Below are 25,967 nucleotides of genomic sequence, written 5' to 3'. Positions count from 1 at the left end.
GGTAATGACTGTATGAGCCCCATAAGGAGATGGTTAAATCAAACATTGAGATGACTGCTCTTAAGAGGGGAAAAATATGTCAATCACACTTTGCCTTTGACACAAGGAAATTCCTTGAAACTGAGAATGGAGAGTGGAAGGGAGGAGAATGTCTCCTGATGTGGGTGGCCAGGAAACCAGGGGCCAGAAAAGTATGAGAGGAGAGAGGGAAAAAGAGACAGAGAGGGAAAAAAACACAAGATTGAATTCTAATCAAAATGCTATGAGGCATTCACACCAGGCCTTGAGAGAATATTAACAAGGTTACCCAAGGGGGGGCCTTTAGCCCCAGGAATTATTAGTGAATATGGAATTATATTTGCACAAACATTACCAGATGCAAGGAGCTAAATGTCCTGCAGATGTGGAAGGAGCCAGCGTATGTTCCAAATAGGCGGCAGCTTTATTTGTTTTACCCTTCTTACAAGGCCTGGGCAGCACGCTTCTGAGGGGCTACATTCTGGAATGGCCACCCCAGCACTCGGCCCATTTCAAACAGCAACTGCTGCTCGCACCAGCCTCTAAAGTACCTCTAGCCAGGGCGAGGTGCAGTGGCCCTCGGGCAGGTTTGACAAACTTACCAGCTCACCTCCACCCTGTCCAGGTACCATGACGCTCCAAGGGATCAAGGTGCTCCAAGAGGGATTTTCTAAAAAAAAAAAAAAGAGAGAGAGAAAGAGTTCAGAGTCAGGTAAATCACAATAATTTAAAAGAGGAGTTTTGAACTAAAATATAACCAGCTGATTCTGGGGGAAGAAGACAGCAAAATACAAGAAAAACAAAAAGTTTCTTTCTCACATGCCACTACCAGATCCTCAAAATTCGATTTCATTTAGATTCACCACTGTTGAAGGAGACCTGTAACATCTCTGTGGTTAGAAAGTCATTGTCTTCGGGGAATCTCCTGAATTTGTAACCATAAATCCCCACCGCCATCTTGCTCACTTGCAGCAAGACTAGCCAGTGTGAAGGACAGAATTCTTCAGCACGGGGATATGACACACAGAGGCAGGTGACTATGAAGCTAATGGCACGAGTCCTTTCCAAGTCTCTGGTGGGGGCTCTATCCTTGTGTGGGTCTAGTTATACGTTTTTGTAAAGTTTACAAAACTAAGGTATTTAACACCAATTGGTTAATACTGCCCTGACTGTCCCTCTGTCCCATTTCACTTTGTATGGATTGATTTTGGAGTTGAGTTGAAGATACATTTAGCTTGAGTGGAGTGGGATATATTATGTGGTTCGTATCACTTCTGTGTATGGTTGGTTGCTAGTCACCTGGTTGTGGGGATGAATTCTACAAACACTCCTATCACTGTCATTGCTTCTTCATCCAGGGAGCTGGGAGAGCAAGGTATGTCATGCTGGGATGTGAATGTGTCCTACAATGCCTAACCCAGAAATTAGGAGGACAGTGGAAGAAAAACAGAATCAGAAGCTAGTTCATGGAAGACTTATCTAAATCTTACCACTCTTTATTAAAACTTTGATAGAGCCCGGCCGAAGTGGTTGAGTATCGACCTATATGAATCAGGAGGTCACAGTTCGATTCGTGGGGTTGCGGGCTTGATCCCCATTATGGGGCATGGAGGAGGCAGCCAATCAATGATTCTCTCTCATCATTGATGTTTCTATCTCTTTCTCCCTCTCCGTTCCTCTCTGAAATCAGTAAAAAAAAAGAAAAATATATATATATCAACCAAACAACAACAAAAAACTTGATAGAAGTTTTTCCAAACTTGACAACAATTATAAAATTTTGCATATGTTACAGGGAACAAGTTGTGGTGCTGAAAAAAATTTCCCAAACTATCAATAATAAAAAATAAAGTTTGATAAATCATACCGGAGGAAAGTTGAAATATGTTTTTGTTCTCTTCATACATATTTACATGATATAATTTTTGTCATGTGAAGAAGCCATCAAAATATGTAGCATATGTATATCTGTATGTGTGTATTTATAAACACATTTGTGCACACGCACACACACATAACATAGAGGTATTTCAGGTAGTTAATAAATTAAAACTTCATGTTGTTTTACTGGAATTTGTTGTTTGTGATGTTTGTTTGTTGGGCACCTTTTTAAGTGATTTGTTGTGATATCTTTTCTCATTCTAAGTAAATACTACATAATTTTATAAATAAACTGTGTATTCTTTTTTTTAAAGAAGGTCTCCAATAATGTATAAGCCTCAGACCCAATATAACCCAAATTTGCTTCTGGTGTAAGTGATTTTCATTTTATTTTATTTCACTCACCAACTTATAAGGTTAGTCTTATTCAAACTATTTTCCCCCTTGGAAACTTTTTATTTTTTAATCATTTTTTATTTTTCAATTACAGATGACATACAATATTAGATTAGTTTCAGGTGTACGCACCTGACATTATATAACTTACTAAATGAGCATCCCAATAAATCTCATACTCCTCTGATACCATTCATAGTTATTAGAATATTGTTGACTATATTCCCTATGCCATACCTTACATCCCCATGACTATTCTGTAACAACCAATTTGTACTTCTTTTTTAAAAAAATATATTTTATTGCTTTTTTACAGAGAGGAAGGGAGAGGGAGAGAGAGTTAGAAACATCGATGAGTGAGAAACATCAACCAGCTGCCTTCTGCACACCCCCTACTGGGGATGTGCCCGCAAACAAGGTACATGCCCTTGACTGGAATTGAACCTGGGACCCCTGAGTCTGCAGGCTGACGCTCTATCCACTGAGCCAAACCGGTCAGGGCTAATTTGTACTTCTTAATCCCTTCACCTTTTTCACCATCCCACAACCCTCCTCCCATTTGGCAACAGTCAAAATGTCCTCTGTATCTATGAATGTGTTTCTGCTCTGCTTGTTCGTTTATTTTGTTTTTTAGATTTAATTGTTGGCAGATCATACCATTTTTAAAAAAGGCACCTGAGACTTTAATCACATAACTTCTAAGTGGCTTTGAATACAAGGTCTGTCTTATTCCAAAGGAAGTCAATTAGTCTGGCCCTCACTGTATTTCCCAGCCCCACCAGAGGGCATGCTGATCCTCCTATGCTTTATCTAGTTTGGTTTAATGGCTTCCACTGACACCCATCCCCCTACCACTCTAACCCATCTGCCCTTTGAACTACCTCATTGTTAAGAGATCTGAAAGATCTCACTGTCAGAAAACTTCTTCATTTCCTCTCCATTACCCTGCAATGTGCCCTTGTGGACCCCTCAGTCAATTCCTTCTTCTTGTGATACCTGACAATTTTCTTTGTGTGGTGTTTACACTGCATAGAAACAGGAAAGACATTTCAAAGCATCTGGGCTGAAGAACACCCCATCTTTGAAATAGTTTTTTTAATTGAAATTCAAAGCACACCCTCTCCAGGAAGCCCACCAGATTAATTCCAGGCAGCAAAATCCCCATGCCATCCCCCTAATGGCCCTTTATAACTTGCTCTTGGCTATTCATAACCACATTGGATGTGTCTGCTTATATTCTCTTAGAAAGATCAAGATTAGCAATGCCTAACAATCTTTACTACTTAAACCTAATTTCACATTTAGATTCCAAAATTTTTGTGGGAACTCAGTACAATTTTCAGACTATATAATATAAGGAAGTGAAGTCTTGTATTTTTTCCTTCACTATACCTCAGCATCAATCATGCTGCTTTCAAAATGAAAAATATGCAAGTCCATTTTGTGTAAAAAAACAAAAAACCCTCACTTCTGTGGTAGAACAAAAGCTCATCAAACTCCTGGCCTGGGTCTCTCAAGCTCTTTCAGTGTGTAATAGTGGTGGACAAAAATGCTTCAGTTTCTCTATCTGTAAAATAAGAATCGAGTTATTTCTTTCCCATTCACTTCACAGAAGTCTCCCGGGGAACAAGAGTTAAATGATTAATGACGGCAAGTCCCTGGATAAACACAAAATGCTTAATAAAAATAATCCCTCTGACCACAGTGATAGGCACCAGTGACCTGATGCTAAACCTTGACTGCGATTCAGATAAACGATAGGCCCTGTCCATGGATCCAGGCTTCTTTTCCCCGGTGAGGACATTCTGGACTCCTGTTCCTTGACTCCCTTCACTGACAGGCTCCTGTTCACAACCCTCCGGCCCCCAATGGCTCATACCCAGCCCCCAAGTAACATGAAAATCGGTTTCCTGGTTATGGAGGAGCAACATGTGGGAAAATGAAATGCCCCATTGTGAGGTCACTATAATTTATCCTCCCTTTTCCAGGGAACATGCTTGCTCAGCCCATACAACATTACTAAGAAAACTATATGAGCCTGGCCGGCATGGCTCAGTGGTTGAGTGTCGACCTATGAACCAGGAGGTCATGGGTTTGATTCCTGGTCAGGGCACACGCCCAGGTTGCAGACTTAATCCCCAATAGGGAGTGTGCAGGAGGCAGCCGATCAATGATTCTCTCTCATCATTGATGTTTCTATTTCTCTCCCTCTCCCGTCCTCTCTGAAATCAATAAAAAAAAATATTTTTTAAAAATGTGCCAAGGAAGAAAACTATATGAGATCAAAACTCAGTTTTTCATCTAGTTTAGGTCCTTCCTAAGAGAAGCTCTTGCATAGCTCAGGAAAGGGACTCCAGGTGAAATACACTTCCTGTCAAGACTGAAAAAAAAAATGGGTGTGCTTAAAAAGTATATACCTGTCTCTTGGTAGGAACTGCAAAGGTTATTTTAAAAGGAAATAAGAGATTCTGGCATATTTTCAGTTTACTGTGTTTATGGAACATAATGTATTCCTGGTGTTCAGGTATAAGGCAGCCAAGTGAAATCACCCTGAACACAATCTGTGTGTAAATTCAGAAAACTCAAGATGCGTACTTACTTGACCTGCTCTGCTGCATGTTAAACTGTCTTGTCCTAAATTACTTTCTTTTTATTCTCTTCTTTAAGAGAATGAAAGAAAAATAAGGGAGTTTCTGTTAGAGAAAAGAACCACTAAGCTCCGTTATGATTCATGAAGCAACATGAGGAGCTGGGCTTTGGAATCAGACAGACCTGGGTTTGGAATCTTAATAATACCAGTTACTAGCCATGGGGTCTTAAGCAAGTTATTTGACTTCCTTCCCTGAATCCATTCCCCTGTCTATAAAGATGGATTTTAAAAAAAGTATATACATCCTAATGAAGAGTGAATTAGATATTGCATCAAGTGCCTGGCAGAGTGCCTAACTTACAATAGACAACCAATACATAATAGCTGGTAATAATCATAATAATGAACATAACAATATATTTCTGAATTGTCAATAAATCTATTATAGCAAATCAGCAAAAGTTTTGGAGGAACTATGGGAACTACAGGAAAAGAAAATACAATGACTTAAACAAAATAAAAATGGCCCTAGAAGATCAGACCATATAGTTTTATTTTTGAAAATGTTCGTAAAAATATCTCTTTATGCAGTCTTTGCTTTTGCTTAAAGTATATGCCAACCATAGCATAGGTTCTTAAGTTGGACAGGTTATAACACTATACCACAATACACTCATTCCTCAGAAACACTGCATACCATAAAATTGCATGTTAAAGTAAGAGGGAAAAGGAGAAAAATATATTCAACTCTGTAACCAGAGCACTAACAAAAACAATAATTATTGCGTGGGACATAACTTGAATGCCCGGGAAGGCAGACCAGCTAGAGGTTGCCTCAGGGGTAATTTTAGAATGAATAAAAGCAATAGTGTGGGACTTCTGCTTCTGGCCAATATGGAGTATAAAGAATTATATTTACCCAGTTGTGTAAAATAACTTAAAAAAGAAAGAAAGAAAAATAACTGGACAAATATATGAAACAATAGCTCTCAAGATATTGGAAATAAGCAGCGATGGTCATTGATTTCTGAGTGATGAAAAGCAAATGAGGGGACCCCCAGGATTGCCTGGCTTCCTGAAGAGTTTCCAGGTCATCACACAGAGAGAACTTGGGTAGAGCCCCGTGATCTCCTGGAGTTGAGGAGATGAGACTGGAAGTACAGGTACGCCAATGTGGCGAGAGTTCTCAGAGCAGAGAACTACACAGGAGACAACTGCACAGAGAACCGAGATGTTTAAAGGGTTCCCTTCAAGGTTTTGTTGGTAACTGATCAAGAATGTGACTGAGGAAAACATCTGAGACTAAGGGTTGAACTTACAGGATAGGAGCACAAAACTAGGAGACAGATAGAACATACTACATAAAGTCATGAAAGATATTTTTAATTGACCTTTTACAGATAACAACTAAAATATCTGAAATGAAAAAATACACTGAATGGGATTGACAGCAGATTAGACATCATAAAAAGAAAGATAAGTGAACTTGGAGATATAGTAACAGAAAATATCCAAAATTAAGCATAGAGTTTTTAAAAAGAACAAGAAAAACAAAACAAAACAAATAAAGCATCATTGAACCATGGGACAACTTCAAGCAGTCCAACAGGTGTGAAATTGGAGTCACTAAGAAAAAAAGGCAAGGGGAGGCATACAAAACATTTGAAAACTAATGTCCAAAATATTTTCAAACTTGATGAAAACTATCAACCCATAGACCCAAGAAACTGAATGGACTTCAAGCACAAGAAACATGTAGAAAATTACACGAAGGCACATAATCCATTTGCTTAAAACTAGTGATAAAGGAAAAATCTTAAAAGAAGCCTAAGGAAAAATGACACTCTACATACAGAGAAATAGCAGTAAGGATGACAGATTTCTTGTCAGACACTATGCAAGAGAGAAGATAGTGTACAACATCTTTAAAGTACTCAAAGAAAAAGTACTATTCAACTAGAATTCTTTAGTCCACAAAAATATCTTTCAAAATTAAAGTGAAATACTTTTTTAGACATATTAAGAGACAAAAAAGAAAAACCAAAAGATAATCTATGATCATCTCAATAGATAGAGGAAAAAGCATTTGGCAAAATCCAATATCTATTGGTGATTTTAAAACGTTTCTACAAACTAAGAATATAAAAAAAATTCTCAACTTAAATACAATCTAAAAAAACACCTACAGCTAATAATCATACTTACTTGTGAAAGACTAAATGATTTTCCTCTAACATCAGGAATAAGTAAAAGATGTCTGCCCCAATACTTCTGTTCAATATTATAATGGAAGTTCTAGCCAAATAAATACATGGTATCCAGTTGGGAAGAAGGAAGTAAAACTGCCTTCCACCACAGGTGACATGATAATCTATGTAGAAAATCCTGGCGAAGCAACAAAAAAGCTATCAGAACTAATTAGTGAGTTCAGTAAAGTTGCAGGATACAAGATCAATATACAATAACCAATTGTATTTCTATACACTAGCAACGAGAAATTTAGAAATACCATCTACAATAGAACTTAAAAATATAAAATAGTTAGGGATAGACCTGATAAAAGATGTTTAATAGCTATATACTGCAAACTACAAAATATTGCTAAGGGAAATTTTAAAAGACCTAAAATATAGAGTGATACATTGCATTTATGGGTCAGAAGATTCAATATTGTCAAGATGTCAATTCTTTCCAAGTTGACCTCTAAATTCAATGCTTTCCCAATCAATACCCACAGGCATTTTTCTGTAGAAATTGACAAGCTGATTTGAAAAGTTATATGAAAATGACAAAGCCCCAGAATACTTAAAACACTTTGAAAAAGCAGAACAAAGTTAGAGAACTTACACTATTTGACATCAAGACATATGATAAAACTATTGTAATCAAGACAATATGTATTGGTGTCAAAGAAGATAAATAGATCTATGAAACAGAACAGAGAGGCTGATCAACTGATTCTTAACAAAGGTACAAAGGCAATTAAGAAGAGCAAAGATAGTCTTTTAATAAATGGTGCTGACACAATTTTATATTCATATGCAACAAGGGGAACTTCAATCTATAACTCACACCATATACCAAAAATTAACTCAATATGGATTATACATCTATATGTAAATCCTAAAATTATAAAACTTCAAGCAGTTATTTGCTGAACCATTTGATGTAAGTAACAGGTACCACAATATTTAAACCTAAGTACTTCAGCATGCATTTAAAAAAATTGATTGTTCTGTTTCCATGTTGCTGTTATCACACCAATAAAGTTAATACTGATACAATAGTATTTCCTGATATGCAGCCTATATTCAAATCTCGCTAATTGACTCAATACTGTCCTATTCTTGCTATTTTTCAATCCAGGATCAAATCAAGTGTTATGCATTGCATTTAGTTTTCAAGTCTCTTTATCTCTATAATCTAAAATAGTCCTCCCCCTAGCCTTTGAACATTTTTATGACATTGATATTTTTTTAAGCCCTATGCCAGTAGTCTTGAAATATGTCCAACAATCTGGATTTGTCTGGTTGGTGCCTCAAATTTGGATACAGGTTAAATATTTTGGGTGCATATACTACATGGGTTATGCACACTTCCCGTTGCATCACAGCAGATACACCTAGTGGCATTTGTCCCTTTGGTGATGCTAATTTGAACCACTTAAGTAAGTGGCATCTGTGGAATGTTTCCACTGTAAAGATATCTTTTGCTTTGTAATTAATAAGCATCTGTGATGTAATATTTTGAGATGTATGAATATTATGCACTCCAATTATAGCTCAACATTGATTTTTTAGTCTTCATTTTTTATTGAGATATAATTGACATAACATATCTGTTTCAGATGTACAATGTAATGATTTAATATATGTATATATTGTGAAATGATCCTCACAATAACTCTAACATCCACACTGATGATCTTTATTTTTTTTTTAATATATTTTATTGATTTTTTACAGAGAGTAAGGGAGAGGGATAGAGAGTCAGAAACATCGATAAGAGAGAAACATCGATCAGCTGCCTCCTGCACACCTCCCACTGGGGATGTGCCTGCAACCAAGGTACATGCCCTTGACCAGAATCGAACCTGGGACCCTTGAGTTCGCAGGCCGATGCTCTATCCACTGAGCCAAACCAGTTAGGGCTGATAATCTTTTTTTTTTTTTTTAATTTTTTACAGAGAGGAAGGGAGAGAAATAGAGAGTTAGAAACATCGATCGGTTGCCTCCTGCACACCTCCTACTGGGGATGTGCCCGCAAGCAAGGTACATGCCCTTGACCGGAATCGAACCTGGGACCCTTTAGTCCACAGGCCGATGCTCTATCCACTGAGCCAAATTGGTCAGGACAGGGCTGATGATCTTTATTTGACTCAATCATGGCATGGATGTTTGCAAAATGGTAAATTTGTAATTTTATCATTCCTTCTACATAAATGAATTGACAATCTTCTGTACAAAAGAGCTTTCCTCCCTTCCCCTGCCTTGCTTTCTTACCTCTAACTGCTCTCTCCTGGTCTTCTTTTAATGAATGGTCTCATATTCTAGCCTTTACTTTCCAAGTAAAATTTTATTCCCATAAGAGTTACAAACAAATGTTCCCTATTTCTTTTTTTAAATGTATTTTTATTGATTTGAGAAAGGAGAAGAGAGAGAGAGAGATAGAGAGAGAGAGAGAGAGAGAGAGAGAGAGAGAGAGAGAGAGAGAGAAACATCAATGATGAGAGAGAATCACTGATCAGCTGCCTCCCACACACCTCTTACTGGGAACCAGCCCACAGCCCAGGCATGTGCCCTGACTGGGAATCAAACCGTGACCTCCTGGTTCATAGGTTGACACTCAACTACTGAGCCATGCAGGCTGGGCCAAACAAGAGTTCCATATTTTTTTAATATTTGTTAATTACAAAAGAAAACACTGCCCCTGTATCAAGTGTACATAGTACAGATGTCTATAAAAGCAAAACGTCTCTCCTTAAACACCAGAGGCAACTTATGACAGTGTTTATACGTTATTTATAAGAACAAATTCCCAGTGATGGGCGCTAATGGAAAACATTCCTGTGCACTATTGTTGGGTGTATACATTGGTTAACGTTTTTGGTGATAGATTACGAGATAATTATCAAGATGCAGATATATATAAACTCAAAATTAGTCATTCCACTTAAAAAAAATTTCCCTGAAGATACTAAGATTTATTTTCTTATATGTACAAATATATATTCACAAAGATGTTCATGGAAGCTTTGTTTGCAACAGTCATGATTTAAAAATAATCCAAATGTTGACAGAGACGGGATTGTATAAACAGTCTAGAGGCCCAGTGCATGAAATTCGTGCACGGGAGGGGAGTGGGGAGTGTCCCTCAGCCTGGCCTGTGCCCTCTCACATTCCAGGACCTCTTGGGTAGGGTCCCAAGGTCTGGCCACGATCAGGGCCTATCAGGGCTTTCCTTCCCCCAGCTGCTGGCAGCTGGCCCCACCCCCGCCGCTGCCGCTGCTTGCCATCTGTATGGTACTGCACCCGCCTGCCCCCATCACTGGTAGCCTTCCTCTGTGGGTGACAGGCGTGGGGTGCGATCACTTGGCTGGCCTGGGCCTCCCTCTGTGGGGCAATCGCAGGCCCTGCATACCCGCCACAGCATTGCTGGCTGATAGCCTGGGCCTCCCTCTGTGGGGCGACTGATCGCAGGGGCTCCCAGATTGATAGCCCCGCAGAGGGTGGCCCCACCCATCCACCGCAGCGCCACCAGCCAGGTGGCCTGGGTCTCCCTCTGCGGAGTGATCAATTGTGGAGCCCCCCCCCCACATCCATTGCCCCGCAGAGGGAGGCCGCACCGGCTCAGTCAGGGCGCCGCGATTGATTGCTGCACAGAGGGTGGCCTGGGCCTCCCTCTTTGGGGGCGATCAATCGTGGAGTCCCCCCATCGATTGCCCTGCAGAGGGTGGCCTGGGCCTCCCTCTACAAGGCGATGGCGGCCCCTCCCCCCGACCAATTGCATCACACCCGCCTTGGCTGGCCTGGTGCCAGTGCATGTCATAGTATGGCTGTCCAGACAGTCATTCTGCTGTTCGGTCATTCGGTCAATTTGCATATTATGCTTTTATTATTACAGATAATGATATTTTCACTCATCAGAATACTATGAAGCTTGTAATTTTCTTTTAAACTGAGATATTGATGTTTACTGATATGTAAAGATGCTTAATGCAATAAGAGAAAAAATAAAGTTACAGCACTTGTTGGAAAAGAAAGCATGTGGGTATTTGTAGCATCTTTGTACTATGCAGAGGATGCTTCTGGAAGGATGAGCGACGGCTAACAGTGATTCTTTGGCAGTGGGATTCCGGAGTTGGGGTAGGATACTGGAGAACAGAACTTTGACCCCTTGTTTTGTATTTTTCTTTACAATTTGATTTTTTTTCACTCTGTACATGTATTCTTTTTAAAACAGAAAACAAAAGGTATTTTAAATAATCAATTTCCATGTCCTTGGGCATGGCTTCTAGTTCCAATTCCCTGTTAAGCAGATCATGATGCCTTCATATCCCACTTGTCCCAGGAGCTTTCTTTTTTCTATATCTTTCCTTTTCAGCAGCCATCCCACACAGCAGAGGAAACACGGTTGAGTTTTGTGTAAGTTATAGCAGGCCCAGGAGGGACACGGTGAGCAAGCTGGGCTTTGTCTTACATAATTCTTTGTTGTGCTATCATAACACATTTCAACTCCAGGCAACACACCAAGATACGCTTAAGCAAAAAGGACGAGATCAGGAGATCTGAAGTGGATTGCTTGGGGTGGAGATGTGCCCAACATCTGCCTCCCTGACGATGATCCGACCATTACTAATTATTTGTTCTGTTTGTTTACTTTCTCAACCCTGGAGACCAGAAAATAGTTTTCTCATACCAAAATTACAGTTGTGAGATATGCATGCTTGTTTACTTATCAGGGAATATTTGACCAGTCTTTACTATAGAAAAATTAAGAATTACTAGAATTTGTAATGTACAGCAAAAGGAATATAGTCAATAATATCGTGATAACTATATATATGGTGCCTGGTGGGTACTGGAGATATTGGGGGAACATTTTGTTTTTTGTTTCTAATTTCAGAGAGGAAAGGAGAGGTAGAGAGAGACAGAAACATCAATGATGAGAGAGAATCATTGATAGGGTGCCTCCTGCACACCCCCAACTGAGGATCGAGCCTGAAACCTGGCCATGTGCCCTGACTGGGAATGGAACCATGATCTCCTGGTTCATAGGTCAATGCTCAACCACTGAGCCACACTGGCTGGGCTCAGGGGAACATTTTGTAAAGTATATGATTGTCTAGCCACTATGCTGTACACCTGAAACTAATACAAAATTATATTGAAGGTAAACTGTAATTGAAAAATAAAAATTACAAATACAAAAAATAAAAATAAATAAAACAACAGAAAAAGAATTCACTAGAACTTACGAAACTAAGGCTTTATGAAATGACATCTGACCACCTTGAACCTATAAAATATTTACAGCCACACAGAGAGGTAAGTGCCGGCTAACCCTCAGAGCCGGCCAAGGTGAAAATCAAGTAGCACTGGACTGCAGGACCATCGGCATCCTATTCTGAGGAGCCCCAGCGGCACCTCAGAGCTGCAGCAGAGGATGGCTGGCCATGTCATTCCACAGCACTAACATCTGCTAAAAGCACTGGATGGCATATTGAAATGAAAATAAAATGAGTATTTAATTTCATGTTTAGAATATTTAGAAGTATTTTGTAACCGCCCCCTGGAAAAGTGCACGCTCCTTGGACCAATGCAAAGCCAGGGCCAGCAGTCCCTGCCAGAGAAGAAACTAGTGTCAACTGCTTCTGAGAAGTCAGGAATGGTATGAAATGGCACCAGGGTGTGCTGCTGTCACTGGTGTGATTTGACTTTTAGAAATTAATCAAGAGTTCCCCTCCTTAACTAGGTACCTGAACAGTGTTATTGTTCAGAGGTTTCTTGAAATCCTGCACTGCTGATTAAGTGAAGGCAAAGCCTAAGTACTCCCTCCATCATCTCTGACCCACTCCAGCCACGGAAAGCCATCTGCCTAAGCCCAGAACAAGTCAATGCTCTGTGCAATGAACAGCCACTCCCCCCACCATCCAAACACTGATGTCGGCCTCAGTCTGCAAGCGACTGAGGGAATGGGCAGTTTCTGTTGCAGCTGTGGGAAACCCTAAACATCTGCAACCCACTTTAGAGTTTTCCAAGCATTTTCCCTCATATATCGTGCTCCTTCTCATACACAACCACAAGTTAGAGGACAATTAAATGTAGTGTGTGTTTTTATGTATTTAGTCTGTACCACCACCCCTCAGCCTGTCAAATAAAGCTGAAATGTCATTGGTGAATGTTTATTGGAGAATTGTGGGAACATTTTTGTTTTCTTAGAAACAATCAATTAAAATTAAAAACGATTTTCCAGCCTTCCAAGATGAGAGTTTGACTTCAGATGTTTCAAAATTTGCCGAAACCAGTACCTATATTGTTTTGTACTATTCAATCCAATGAAACAGTGATTTATTGAGCACTTCTTGGCTGTTCTAGGAGGATCTTAGGGGGTCTGTGGAGAACAAAGACAAGTCAGGAGATGGGATAAGGGGTGAGGGAACCTATGAAATATGGGAGCGTGGGGTGCCGATGGAGCACCGGGAGGGGTGCTAACCCCATCTGGGGAGAAGAAAGTGTCTCCTCCGGCTTTACAATTGATAGCAATCACATCTTCACAGTATGTTAAGGAGAAACATGCTGTTTGGATTATAGAAAGTGGTGTGAAAGCATCCTGTTTGAGGAAAGCAAATGAAAACATGCATATTTGCCTCTTGGCTTTGCCCTTGTTCATCATATTTTCTTCCAAGTCCCTCCCTTATCTCCTCATGGGCTCTGACTCCTCATGAGCTGCACAGAATGCTGGCTCTAAATAGATGGTTGGGAAAGAGCCTGAAAATGCCTGTGTCATGCCAGGTCGTGGGAGGCAGTGATGAAGGAAAAGGCACCCATAAAACAGCCAAGGCCAGGGATAGGCAAGCCCAAAGGGCCCACACCTTGATATTGATCAGACCACTCAACTGAGATGTTACTTTTGGGATTCTCGACCTGCCACCTCTCCACCCCAAGGCCAAAGTGACATTGTGTTCTACGATAATCTCTGTTCAGTTGCCACCCCTGTTAAACTGTATATCTAGCTCAAGAATTTTCTTTATCTCCAGTGTCTGCCATCATGCTTGGCTCACAGTATCTCTCAGAAAACATTTGTCTCTATTTTTTAAATTTAAAAAATGCTGGGAATCCTCAAATTAAAGTAAAAGATACTCTGTTAATTCCACTGCTTTTAAAAAATATTATATAGACATGTAAAAGTTCCCCTTTCATATCCTTCCTCTTTCTTTTGCTAAAACACATAGATCAATACATGTAGTAAATGCTGGTTGAATGAAGTAATAAATGAGTGACTCAATAAATCTAAAGAGTTGAAGAGACTTGGAGAAAAAAAAAATGCCAGAAGTTAAGCCAACAATCAAAAGGATCATCCCCATCTCAAGATGCTTAACTTCATCACATCTGCAAAGTCCCTTTGCCATGTTTCTGGGCATCAGGATGTAGACTTCTCTGGAGCCCATTATTCTGTCTGCCACAGAGCCAGGGGGCCAGAGAGACAGAATATCTAAGTGCTTAATGGTCCAGACTGTTCTTTAGACACTTGACCTCAGACACTTTCCTTCTTTGGATCTTAGTTAGCTGGGGAAATTCATTCAACAAGTGTGTTATTAGCCACACACATGCTAAACTTAAGGAATATAGAATAAAACAGACAGGAGTCATTGTTCTTATGTTCTTACATTCTAAAGGAGAAGAAAATGAATTAAGTAAAATATATTAGATGGTGCTAAGTGTTGAGCGGTGGGTGAGGAGACCAGTGTGTCCTGAGCAGAGCAAGGTTGTGGGGGAGGGAGGCTGGCATGAGGAATTCAGATCACTTGGGTCCTATAGGTTTGGGCAAAGACTTGTCTTTTCTCCCAGTGACATGGAAAGCCAGAGGAGTGACTATGATTTGACATGCATTTTAAGGAGTTCCTCTGGCTGCTGATTGAGAGAATAGACTGAAGGGGACAAGGATGGAAGCAGGGAGATGTGTTAATACCTTATTCTCTTGACCTTCACCTTTTTGTACACCTTGTTTAACTACAGACCCAGGCTTCCTTCATGCAGTTATCCCTCTTATGAGCACCTTGCTCCTCTTTCCAATTCAAATTCCAGCTCAGCACTCATCTCCGAGCTGTAAGGGCACCTGAGCAGCTCATTACCCTTCGCCCCCATTCTTGGATGTGGAAACTGGGGCTCAGACCCTGCCCAAAGTCATTCAAGTAGCAGGTAGTGGAGCCAGGACTGCCCCTAAGGTGTGAATTGAAGGAAAGTAAAAGATCTTCTTGATACAAAGATGTTTTCCCTGAAATTCTGTTTGCTAATTGCAGTCTCCCCCATAACATTGTGATCTCATAGAGCGTGGAGATCTTATTCAGCTTTGTGTACTTAGCACTTAGCATGGTGTCCGGCACATGACAGGCACTCAGTCTTTGCTAGATGAGTAGATAACAGAAAGGCAAGCCCTGGAGAGTCTGTGTTTATGTGTTAGTAACATCACATGTCCCTACTCCAGCCCAACCCACCACTTCATGGTGTTAAATGTCAGACAGTGGAAAGGTCTAAGAATCTACGAGAGCTAAATTGAGTGTTCTAGAAAATGATACCTTACTTTTTTGTTGTTAATCCTCACTCGAGGATACTTTCCCATTGATTTTAGGAGATAGTGGGAGGAAGTGGGAGATGCACAGAGAGAGAAACATGGATGTGAGAGAGACATATCAAATGGTTGCCTCCTCCACATGCCCCGACCAGGGCCAGGGATTGAGCCTGCAACCAAGGTACATGTGCTTGACTGGAATCGAACCTCGTACCCTTTGGTCCACGGGCCAACACTCTATCCACTAAGCCAAACCGGCTAGGGTGATACCTTATTTTTTAACAACAACAACAAAATGTGGCACCAGGATTGGAGTGGAATCTTCCTAACACAGTAGCCATCAGAGCTAGAGAGCCCCCTTTTTTCCTTCCCTCCTTGATTGCCAAAGACAACAGAGATAAAATAAGTTCTAAAGCAGCCGTGGGCAAACTACGGCCCGCGGGCTGGATCCCGCCCGTTCGGCTGTACTATCCGCCCAGCAGAGCAGAAAGAGCGGAGGGTTCTCTTGCTCTCCCCTCCGCTCCTTTACTTTGAATTTATATTAGTTCACACAAACACTTCATCCATGCTTTTGTTCCGGCCCTCCGGTCCAGTTTAAGAACCCATTGTGGCCCTCGAGTCAAAAAGTTTGCCCACCCCTGTATCTAAAGGGATGTTATTATTTGAGAAGAAACCCCAGTCCCATTTCCTGTGACCTTCTGTGCCCTAGGCATGTGGACCTTGTTCTTACTGAGGTGAAACTAGCAGCGACAATATAATTGATAAGTGTAGCCAGGGCTGGTGTGGGAGCTGTGCCTGTGACCGGGAGAGAGGCCCTGAAATGTGCATGCTTGTTCTGTCTGTGAACTTGTGGATTCATACTGTTATCTAACTGCTAATATTTTAAAACTTGGGGGACTTTACAGTACCATGTCTGTGCTCTAGAATGACAGCTATCCCGTTATATTTTAACAATTTTACAAAAAATCTTCCTCGCTATACTCAGCTTCTCCATGGTGAAATCCATGTCTTTATCCTCTGTGGATCCTCAGTACCTTAGCTGTCCAGGTTAATAGTAGGCGTGGGAGGGAGAAAGAAGGATGGTAGTGAGGCAGGGAGGGAGGGGGGAGGGGGGAGGGAAGGAGGGAGAGAAGAATGCTGGCTTTCCAATTCCCTTTGTCTCTGAGGTTTCAGAGTGGGAACTAGGCAACTGGAGCCAAGAGGAGAAGGGGATACGTACGGTAACATATGAAAGGAAGTACATGTGGTACCTGGAGAGACACAAGATCACCTTTCCAGTCTTCAGTTTTACACAGTAAGCATGCATTAAATGTTTTAAATGAGTGAACTGTATGAACGGATAAAAACGTATTGGCACCTTTGCCTAACAACCTTTACAGGGTTCTCCCATCTCCTCCAGTTCTTACTCTGCCTCCAGGTTCTCTCCTCTGGCACTAGCTCCCCAACACCCGCTAAAAAGCATATGATAATACTAGAAAACTCATTATTCTACCTTTGTCTTATTATCTAATGATTTTCTCACTAACAATGCTCTCTTCAGGTTAGTCACAGTTCAGGCTCCATTTCTCCAATACTAGGTTAGCGAGACACAGTCTGAGTCTTCCACAGACTGACAATGTTACAAGTAAAGACTCGCTGAGGTCCCAGCAGGACCATCTGTCACAAGGGCAGGGATGTTTCACCTGTCAGCCTTGTAGATGTCACGTCAAAGCACTGGAAGATCCTTGGGTTAAAAATGGGACACCTGCAGGAGCTTACAATTACAGAATTAAGGGCTGGAACCTTGATAATCAGTTGGTTCAACCACTCCCGTTTTTTAAGATAAAAAGCAGGCTGAGAAGTTAAAAACTTCCCAGTGTCACCGTGCTAGTTATGGCAGAGTTGGGATTGGGAATTGAGGCGTGTTCTTTTCAGTAACCTGCTACCTTCTGGAATGCAGTCTCTTCCCTTCTGTCTTGCTTCCCATTGTCTCAACCCTCCTAATGGAAGCTGATCCTCTTAGATGCAAAACTGGTATGGATGTTTTTATTTTTTAATGTTTGAATCCTCACCTGAGGATATGTATTTATTGATTGAGAGTGGAAGAGAGAGAGGAAGAGAGAGAGAGAGAGGGAGAGAGAGAGAGAGAGGAAGAAAGAGAGAGAAAGATAGATGTGAGGAACATAGATCAGGTGCCCCCCATATGTGCCCCCACCTGGGATCAAACCCACAACCTAGGTATATGGGCCCTGACCAGGAATAGAACCTGCAACCCTCTGGTGCATGGGACGATGCTCCAATCAACTGAACCATCCAGTCAGGGCTGGACAAATTCTTAAAGAGGGATGTTGGCAAACAGAAAACTTGATGATAAATAGGGAGATGATGCAAGAGAAAGGGCTGAATCCAGAAATAAATCATATCCTCACATAGTGTTTACAAAAATTGTGTTTTGAATAATTTCCATAGAAATTATTTTACCCACCACAGGAATGCTGCTCCCTCCCACAGGGATTTGACCAAACAGAAAGAGAAGCAGAATGAAGGAAAAGCAGTAATTTAGATTTATATATAAAACATTAGTTGGAACCTAAGTAATAACCCTCGACTAATCAGAATATTTTATGCATTCTGCTTTTTAGTGGAAAGAGCAAACCACAAGAAAGCAAGCATATATCAGAGATTTAGAAAATGTTTCCAGGGATTATTTTAGGCTTTAAAATTTCCCCCCCAATTCCCTGCACTGTCTATCTTTAAAATATCTCACCGCACACCTCCCTCTTTCCCCTCACATGTGTTCATCTGTTCATTTAATCAACCTGCCAATATTTATCGAGCTTTCCTCTGATGTCAGGTCCTCTTTTGGTCAGAGATGAAAATGTGGTCTTGACTTCAAGTTTAATGCCTGGTTAGAAAGTTATCCTAAGACTACTCAGATTTTTATCACTGTTTTCACAGTTATATTTCTAGTTCTGTACTAAATATTTCCATCTGGCCTTCCAGATCCACTATCTACCATTTTTGCATCCTGTTTTGTGCTTCTGGGGAATGGTGGGGGGCGAGGGGGAAGGACTGACCTTTATGGTTCAGATAAACAAGTTCCTTTGCCCTGAGGTTCAGTGAATGGAGAAATCAAAAGATCAGAAGATCAGAGGGTGGGAAGAGATAAGCAGAGCTATTGCCTCCCCCGCACCCCCCCCCCCCAACACACACCTCATTCCCCACACCTGCCAAGTTGTGTGGGGACAGTGGCTATATTCCTCTCCTAAAGACCACAGAACCTATTGGATAACATTCTCCTGGAACGCTCATGGATTAGCAGCTGTCATACAAATCATTGTGATTGCCAATTACACAATAATGAGTACATTTCTGAGAAACCACAGAAAGCAACACAGCTGAGTTGGAACTAAGGAAGTGCTACCTAAAGTAGCCAGAGAGAATGAAAATAGGTCAAAACGCTCTTCCTACTTACCCTCTGAAAAGAGATCTGTGGAAAGCCACTTCATGGTCACAGTTGGGTGAGAAAAGTTTCAGATTCTCTGTTCTTCATACACCTAACCCTGCCATGACAAGATAACATGGAGGGACAGTTTTACTTGGTTGAGAGTAGCTGCGTGGTGCACAGTCTTGAGAAAATTTTGTGACCCATTCTCAGTATTTGTTTCTCGGTATCTGCCATGGCAAAACTGAAGCTGTCTTACTTTGGGCACATCATGAGAAAGCTGGGTTCTTTGGGAAAGACAGTAATACTGGGGACAACAGAAAGCAGCAGGAAAAGAGGAAGACTAAATAAGAGATGGATTGACTCCATAAAAGAAGCCATAGGCATGTGTCTACAGGACACTGTGGCTATCACTCATTCATAGGGTCACCAGGGGTCGGAACCAACTCAACTGCATGTAACACACACACACACACACACACACACACACACACACACACACACCCCTGACATGCACAAGAGTTCAGGTGACATGCTTTGTAATATGGATCCTGACTGTAATATCTATCTTTGCATCTCTAAATGACTCTAATTTGGAACCAAACAGAAACTAGTTTTTAGAACCACAAGAGTTACAATGTATGTCATCTAGCCCTGTTATTTTTTACTCTTTTCACAAAAAGTACATATAGGTTAAACGGTTCACAGAGATCAGTAATGGGTCTATCACAGTGATTTTCAACCTTTTTCATCTCGTGGCACACATAAACTAATTACTATGGCTGGCATGCAGAGCAACACAGTAAAATGCTCTTTCTGAACTTTAATTAGCTAGTTTTTAAGCTCCACTTCCTCCATGGAGCACATGTCTTAAGACCGAGGGTGAACAGTGGGCATGGGGGATATTGAAAATAGTCTCTTACCTTTCTCCAAAAGTATTCTTTCCATTCCAGATCCACACTTTATTAAGGGAGCAACTCTCCATCTTCTTTGAAGACTTGTACTCTGATGTCGGAACGGCAATCTGACAAAGAGTATCGAGAGAAAACATTCAATGTGAACAGGGATTCCAGGGCCTGAAACATCCCATGTAATCCATCCTCCTCGTGATCCTGCACCCTAAGGACTCTAGAAGGAATGGAGTCAGTTCTCTGAAGATCAACATACACAAATTATTCACCCAGGTCTGCTCTGACTCTCCCCACCCTTCCCACCACCTCCCAACCCCAGCCAAAATGACCATCATCGCAGAGTAGGATAGAGTCCCTAAGGTTAAGAAGTTAAATCTGGAAAAAACGATGGTCTTGGTCCCTGATTTTAAGGGAAAGGTATTCTGAAAAAATTTCTAGTTTGCTATCCACATCACCCAGTTTATCCCTTCTTTGCTGGCTGACACCTTCCAGGAAAAAAGGTCATAGTACTGTAATGCCTCCCTGAAAACCCCTAAGAGCTTTTCCAAAGACCAATCAGCCTCTGAAGATTCTCCTCATACAAAGAAAGGGCTATAATTTGCACTTCCTCAACAACCACCAGGGAAAGAGCGTCTTTTAATGTTGGGGGTGGAGAGTAAGAGCACCCGCCCTTTAGTAATTAGCCATTTCTTGCTTTGGGGATGAAGCATGGCACAAGGATGTGTGTTTCTGTGAAGCCTTTCCTTTCCCCTGGACCAGCTCTAGCTGTAACTACTCAGCTTCACAGAGCTGTCACTGAAAGTAGGGTGCTCATCTGGCATGGCTGTGTGACTTGGTAGTGGCTGAGCACTGACCTATGAACCAGGAGGTCACCATCCAATTCCTGGGATCCCCAGTGTGGGGAGTAGAGAAGGCAGCCAATCAATGATTCTCTCTCATCATTGATGTTTTTCTCTCTCTCTCTTCCTTCTCCGAAATCAATAAAAATGTATTTTTTTTTAAAAAGCAGGACACTTGTCTGGAAATTAAAGTTCTTCCTATTCCTGCTCTAATTCCTTGTGTGATTTTTGTCAAGATACTTGATATCTTTGGACCAGCTTTATCAGCTATAAAATGAGGGGTGGAATTAGAATTAAGACAAAGGTGAGAAAGAACAAATCTCCAAATCATGATCATGGTTTCTCGTATAGTTAATGACTCTTGGAAGTCATCTCACTGAAGGGCAGACTCTGCCTCACTTTAAGTCCTTATAATGAATCAAGCATAAGACAGCATGACCAGAGAACGCAAGTTGTACCTAAAATTATGAAAAGAAGGGTTTGCTTGCATTGTGGGATCTATTCCACTATTTTAAAAACATATGCAATATAAATTAAAGGTCAGAGGGGAATGGCTGTGCCTTAAGTAAGTTTTGAACACAGATGCCATCTAGTCTCTGCATTCTGCAAAATTCTTCTTTAAGTGAATAAATGTGTAGGATAACTCTCCATTACCTTGATCAGCATCTAATATCAACCTGACACTTAGAATTAAATTAGAGAAACAAAATTGGATACTTTGAGTCTTGAGGGCTGATTATAGTATTGGAGCTGGGAGTGGATTTAAACTCTTTCCTTATCCCATTTAAATCTAACTAGATATAAACTCCCCATTACTGAGGAATAGAGGTGTGTCTGCAGAGGTGGAGGTTCCCCTTGATGTTCTTGGACAAGGAAACCTAATCCTTTCTTCTGACACACATGGTTGCAATAGAAAGTGTTCCCCAACTGCCAGTCTGGTTTTAATCTATTGTTTCAAGCAGGACAGGATTTGTAGGGAATGTGAAGAAAAGAGCAAAATTACCAGAATTTACTATAAAATAAAAGTGTTGATGAGAAACCAAATTTTAAACAAGTGTTCAAAATTGTAAGCATGAACCTATTATATAGCCATACAGTGCATACGTGTATGACTATAAGGGCTTTTAATTGTAAGTCTATCTAAAGTCTGCTTCCAATACAACATTTGTATCTCATTTTACGAAAATTCTTTGGCTTACCAAATGATAGCAATGGTAAACTATTGCAATAAATACAAATGTTGCTTCATTTAAACAACACTCTTGCACAATGGGGTATTCCATAAGTGAACTTCCCATGTAACCAAACTAACTGCATTATATAACCTTTAAAATGTTAACCATTTTGTATGGAAACATTTCAAAAGCGTATTATTGTTTTCTTTAAAGGATGTACCCAACAACATATCTTTTCCTGAAGGTTCAGGATTAGCATTTAAAATCCTTATTAAAATATGCTTAATACACTGTACTTAGAAGAGAACAAGATGGTGAGCTTATACGATGGTGAGCTTTTTGGTGATACTTTCCCCAACACCAAAAGGGTTCAGAATGCTGCTGTAAAAAAAGTACAAAAGCAGCCAAACTAGCTTCCTTTTAGTGGATCTAGTGTCTTTTCTGCTGTCAGCTGTCCCTTCTGGCATGTTAAAAGCCTATCAACCTCTGAAAATTAATCATGTTACTTTGTCAAAATAAAATTTAGATTTAAAAGATATGCCTACTCTATGTAAGGCACTCTACTACATGCTGGGGGAAATGTAAAAAAATACAAAATATAGTCCTGTCCAGGGAGCAACCCTGCTGGCAGAGTGACACTCAAGTCATCAGGTCACCACTGTGGCGGGAAACACAACTTATTACTTCTAAGTGTGAAAATAATTTACCTAAAAAATACAGGTATCGAAATGGTTACACTTGTGTTCTGATATACCTTCTTCAATGGGAGTATGTCTCACGTGGAAATATCAGTCATGTGAGTCTTAGTAGATAAAAGACGAAAATTGCTGCTTGAGGAAATAGAGTAGGCAGACCCTTTGTCAGCTATCTGCTGTAACCCTCATCTTATTTTTAGGCTCTATTTTACAATCCAGATGGTGTAGGATGTCATAAATCTAATCTTACTAATTCCTAAGGTCAGTGAAACTAATTAATAACATCTGTTAAAAAACACACACACAAAAAACACACAACACCCTGTATTTTAATGCTTTGCTGCGTATATGAGTACAAAACATTCAGACATTTTAGAAAACTGCATATATACAAGGGATACTGTATATCGTTTTAAAGATCATCACTTCCACTGGCATTTATCTCTTTCCCGGGTTTCAGTATTACTACATTTGGAGGTTTTTAAGTACCTTTTGGTTACTCCTACTTTTAATCCACAAATACCTGGTTTCAAAGACTTCCTTGGTTTCAATTACCATCTGATTCCTAGTTCAGACCTCTCTTCTGAGATCCAGACAGACCTATCTATCTAATGGGCGGCAGGTTTGGGAGTACTATAAGCACCTCAAATTTGACAGAGACAAAACCAGTTTTGTTGAAGAACGAGACTTAATTTTCTTAGATGCTCCCCCCCCCATCACCCTACAATTTCTTCCCTGCTTATATTATTACACCAATTATGCTTGAACTTCATCTGTGCTTTGTACCACTCTTATGAGATTTTAATGTATGGCTTTGATTTATAAATTTTGATTTCACCTGTTAGATTCCAGTTCCTTTAAGAGTATGGGCAGCCTTATTCCATTTATCTCCTACGTCTCCCTCTGGAAATGTGGTAATTTTTAGTATTTGTTCAATGGATAAAACAACAAAAACAGAAAGGAATTCTGCCGAATCTCTGCGTTATATTTTTACTGCTGTCTGTCTTAGATGTCTGGGAGCTGTGGGGTGCATTAACAGAAGCAGGAGCACCGTGCTCTTCTCACAACTGAACTCAAAACAGAAAAATTCTTCTGTCAGGTATCACCTTCTTCTGAGGCCTGCCTTGGACGGGTCTCAGTCCAACCCGAACCACCCTTCCTCCCCAGTCTCGGTGTGGGCTTCTGTGACAGCTAAAACACGGCATCATTTATGTATCTGCTCCTCACAGGCCGTACACTTCGTGAAAGAAAGATGTGTGTCTTTCTTTGTACCTTCAGTGCTGTGCCTGCAGACCGGGTGAAATGAGGCCATACAGGTCTCCATCGAGGACTTGCTGCTCTCTAATAGGATTGCGAAGGCCCCATTCCTACAGAAATTTTAAAGCTGCCTCTGGGCGGCTAGAGTCCCAAAAGCAACTTCCTAGCCTTTCTTCCCGTCTAAAACGCCGCCCAGAGCCTCTCCCTCCAGGAAGCCAGTGCAGAGATTAGGTCTCCAAGGGAAACGCTGAAGCTCAGCCCCGCCCCGTCCCCGTCCCCACCTGCTCTGCAAAGACAGGACAGTCCGCGGCCGGGGCACAGCGACCCGCCCCGAAGGCAAGAGCGCAGGCGCAGCAAGCAGAAGAGCAGCGAACAGCCACTGGCTCTCCGAGCAGATGTCACTCAAGACAAGAAAGCTCCGCCCTCCTCAAGATGGCGCTGCGCTCAATGCGGAAGACGCGTGGGTGCTGGGGCTTCATCCGGGCACTTCATAAAACGCCCGAAGCTGCTCCTGCTCCCCAGGTAACCAAAGCTGGCCCTTCTCCCGCTCGTTTTCCATCCTCCTACGTTCTTCTCGTCTCTCCTCCCTCCCTCCTTTTGCTTCTCTCTCTCTCCCCCCGCCATCCGGCCCCCGTTTCCTCTAGAGAGTACCCGGTCGCTTCTCTTGTAAAGTCGTCTCCCTTAAGACTGCCCTTCTACCTGGAGCGTGGTGACGTTCCAGGGATGCGTGATGACGTAACGCGCCCCGGTGGGAGGAGCGTACCGCCGCCTGCGCACTGGGACTGCCCACCTTCTGGTATCATTGCGGGCTGATGGTCCTTTCCCTAATCGGAAGCCTGGGACCCAGGAGAAAGTAGAGAAAGCGTGTTAGAGATTGGGAGGTGTACGTTGGTGCGGCGCTGCGCGGTGCTTGAGCGAATGTCGGTGCATTTTCCAGTGTTTCCTCTCCTTTACCCTAAAGTAGATCTGCCCAAGTGCGTGGTCCTGTCCTGGGCCCGGCAGCACTGCTGTGACCGTCAATTACTCTGTCGGGCTGAGAGCAGGACACGGCCTTCAGCCTGTCCGTCAGTATTTGGAATTTTACCCTCGTGGCAAAAGAAAAAATAATAATGTGTGTGTGTGTGTGTGTGTGTGTGTGTGTGTGTGTGTGTTTCATTCATTCAGACATTTACTAAACGTCTTCCAAGTTTAATCTCACTGGTAGCCACATGCCATACATCTCTTGGGAGCTGTCTTCTGGGAACTAGGAAGAAACTCCAGATTCTGTGATTATTGGGTTATTTCCTGGCATCTGTGCACATTCGTAGTGGTATTGCATAGGCGTGAGGATGTTGTCGGGTAAGTGGTGTTTTGGAACGAGCACTAGACTGGAAGTTAGGAAACCAGAGGTCAAGGGCTTTGTCAGCCACTTGCTAGTGGGGGGACACGACAAGTCACCTAATCTCGCAGGGTTTATTCTCTTTAGGAAAATGGGTGGAGGAAGGGTTGGACCGATTGCCACATTTATGTTCTTTCAAACTTTGGGAAATCTACGGCTTCATGATTGTGAATCCAAAGTACAGCAATGAGATTATGAAAACCAAGATTTAAGTTCAACTTGTTTTTCTAATCATCCCATCAATCTCTTAATTTTCGGTACTTAAGTTTTCTTCATTGATAGGAGCCTAATAAGATTCTTGTGAGGATGAAGGATATTACATCAGAAAGCTCATCATCAACACAATAGCTATTTTAAATGTTACTTTAAATTTCAGGCAGCAATGTTAGGGAAGAATTGATTAAAAATTAGATAAATCCAATACTCCCCTCTTTGAAACCCTAAGGCCTGATTCTGTAGAACCAGAATTGGCTGGTTACTGTATTGATAGCTAATAGTAGCCTGTTAAAAGCTATGTTATCAAAGTAACTAAGCCTTAGACCCCAACTTCCTCTCATTCCAAACAAGAGCTAAGGAGGTCATGAGAAACAGAGAATCAAAAAGAAAGGAAAA

At 41.3% G+C, this 25,967-nt stretch overlaps 1 protein-coding gene and 1 long non-coding RNA gene across 3 annotated transcripts in view; one reads left to right on the top strand and one right to left on the bottom strand.

The window, feature by feature from the left end:
- The window catches only part of LOC308237361, a 132,737-nt gene extending 108,035 nt beyond the window's left edge, over positions 1–24,702 (bottom strand). The window contains exons 1-4 of the long non-coding RNA XR_013959417.1: positions 24,259–24,702; positions 20,024–20,124; positions 19,131–19,218; positions 621–688 (exon numbers count right to left, since the gene is read on the bottom strand). This is a non-coding gene — a long non-coding RNA (uncharacterized lncRNA). The remainder of the gene's footprint in view (positions 1–620; positions 689–19,130; positions 19,219–20,023; positions 20,125–24,258) is intronic.
- The window catches only part of WARS2 (tryptophanyl tRNA synthetase 2, mitochondrial), a 66,135-nt gene continuing 64,497 nt past the window's right edge, over positions 24,330–25,967 (top strand). Inside the window, exon 1 of one of the 2 annotated variants that reach the window (XM_080647999.1) lies at positions 24,330–24,499. In XM_080647999.1, the coding sequence (XP_080504125.1) occupies positions 24,410–24,499 (90 nt within the window). In that variant the 5' untranslated portion in view covers positions 24,330–24,409. The remainder of the gene's footprint in view (positions 24,500–25,967) is intronic. The other variant, XM_080648000.1, reaches the window with a different exon arrangement.

This window comes from Plecotus auritus (assembly GCF_963455305.1).
Source record: "Plecotus auritus genome assembly, chromosome: 12".
Taxonomy (NCBI): domain Eukaryota; kingdom Metazoa; phylum Chordata; class Mammalia; order Chiroptera; family Vespertilionidae; genus Plecotus; species Plecotus auritus.
The sequence above is the reverse complement of the archived record's forward strand: the minus strand, read 5'-3'. Positions and strand labels throughout refer to the sequence as shown.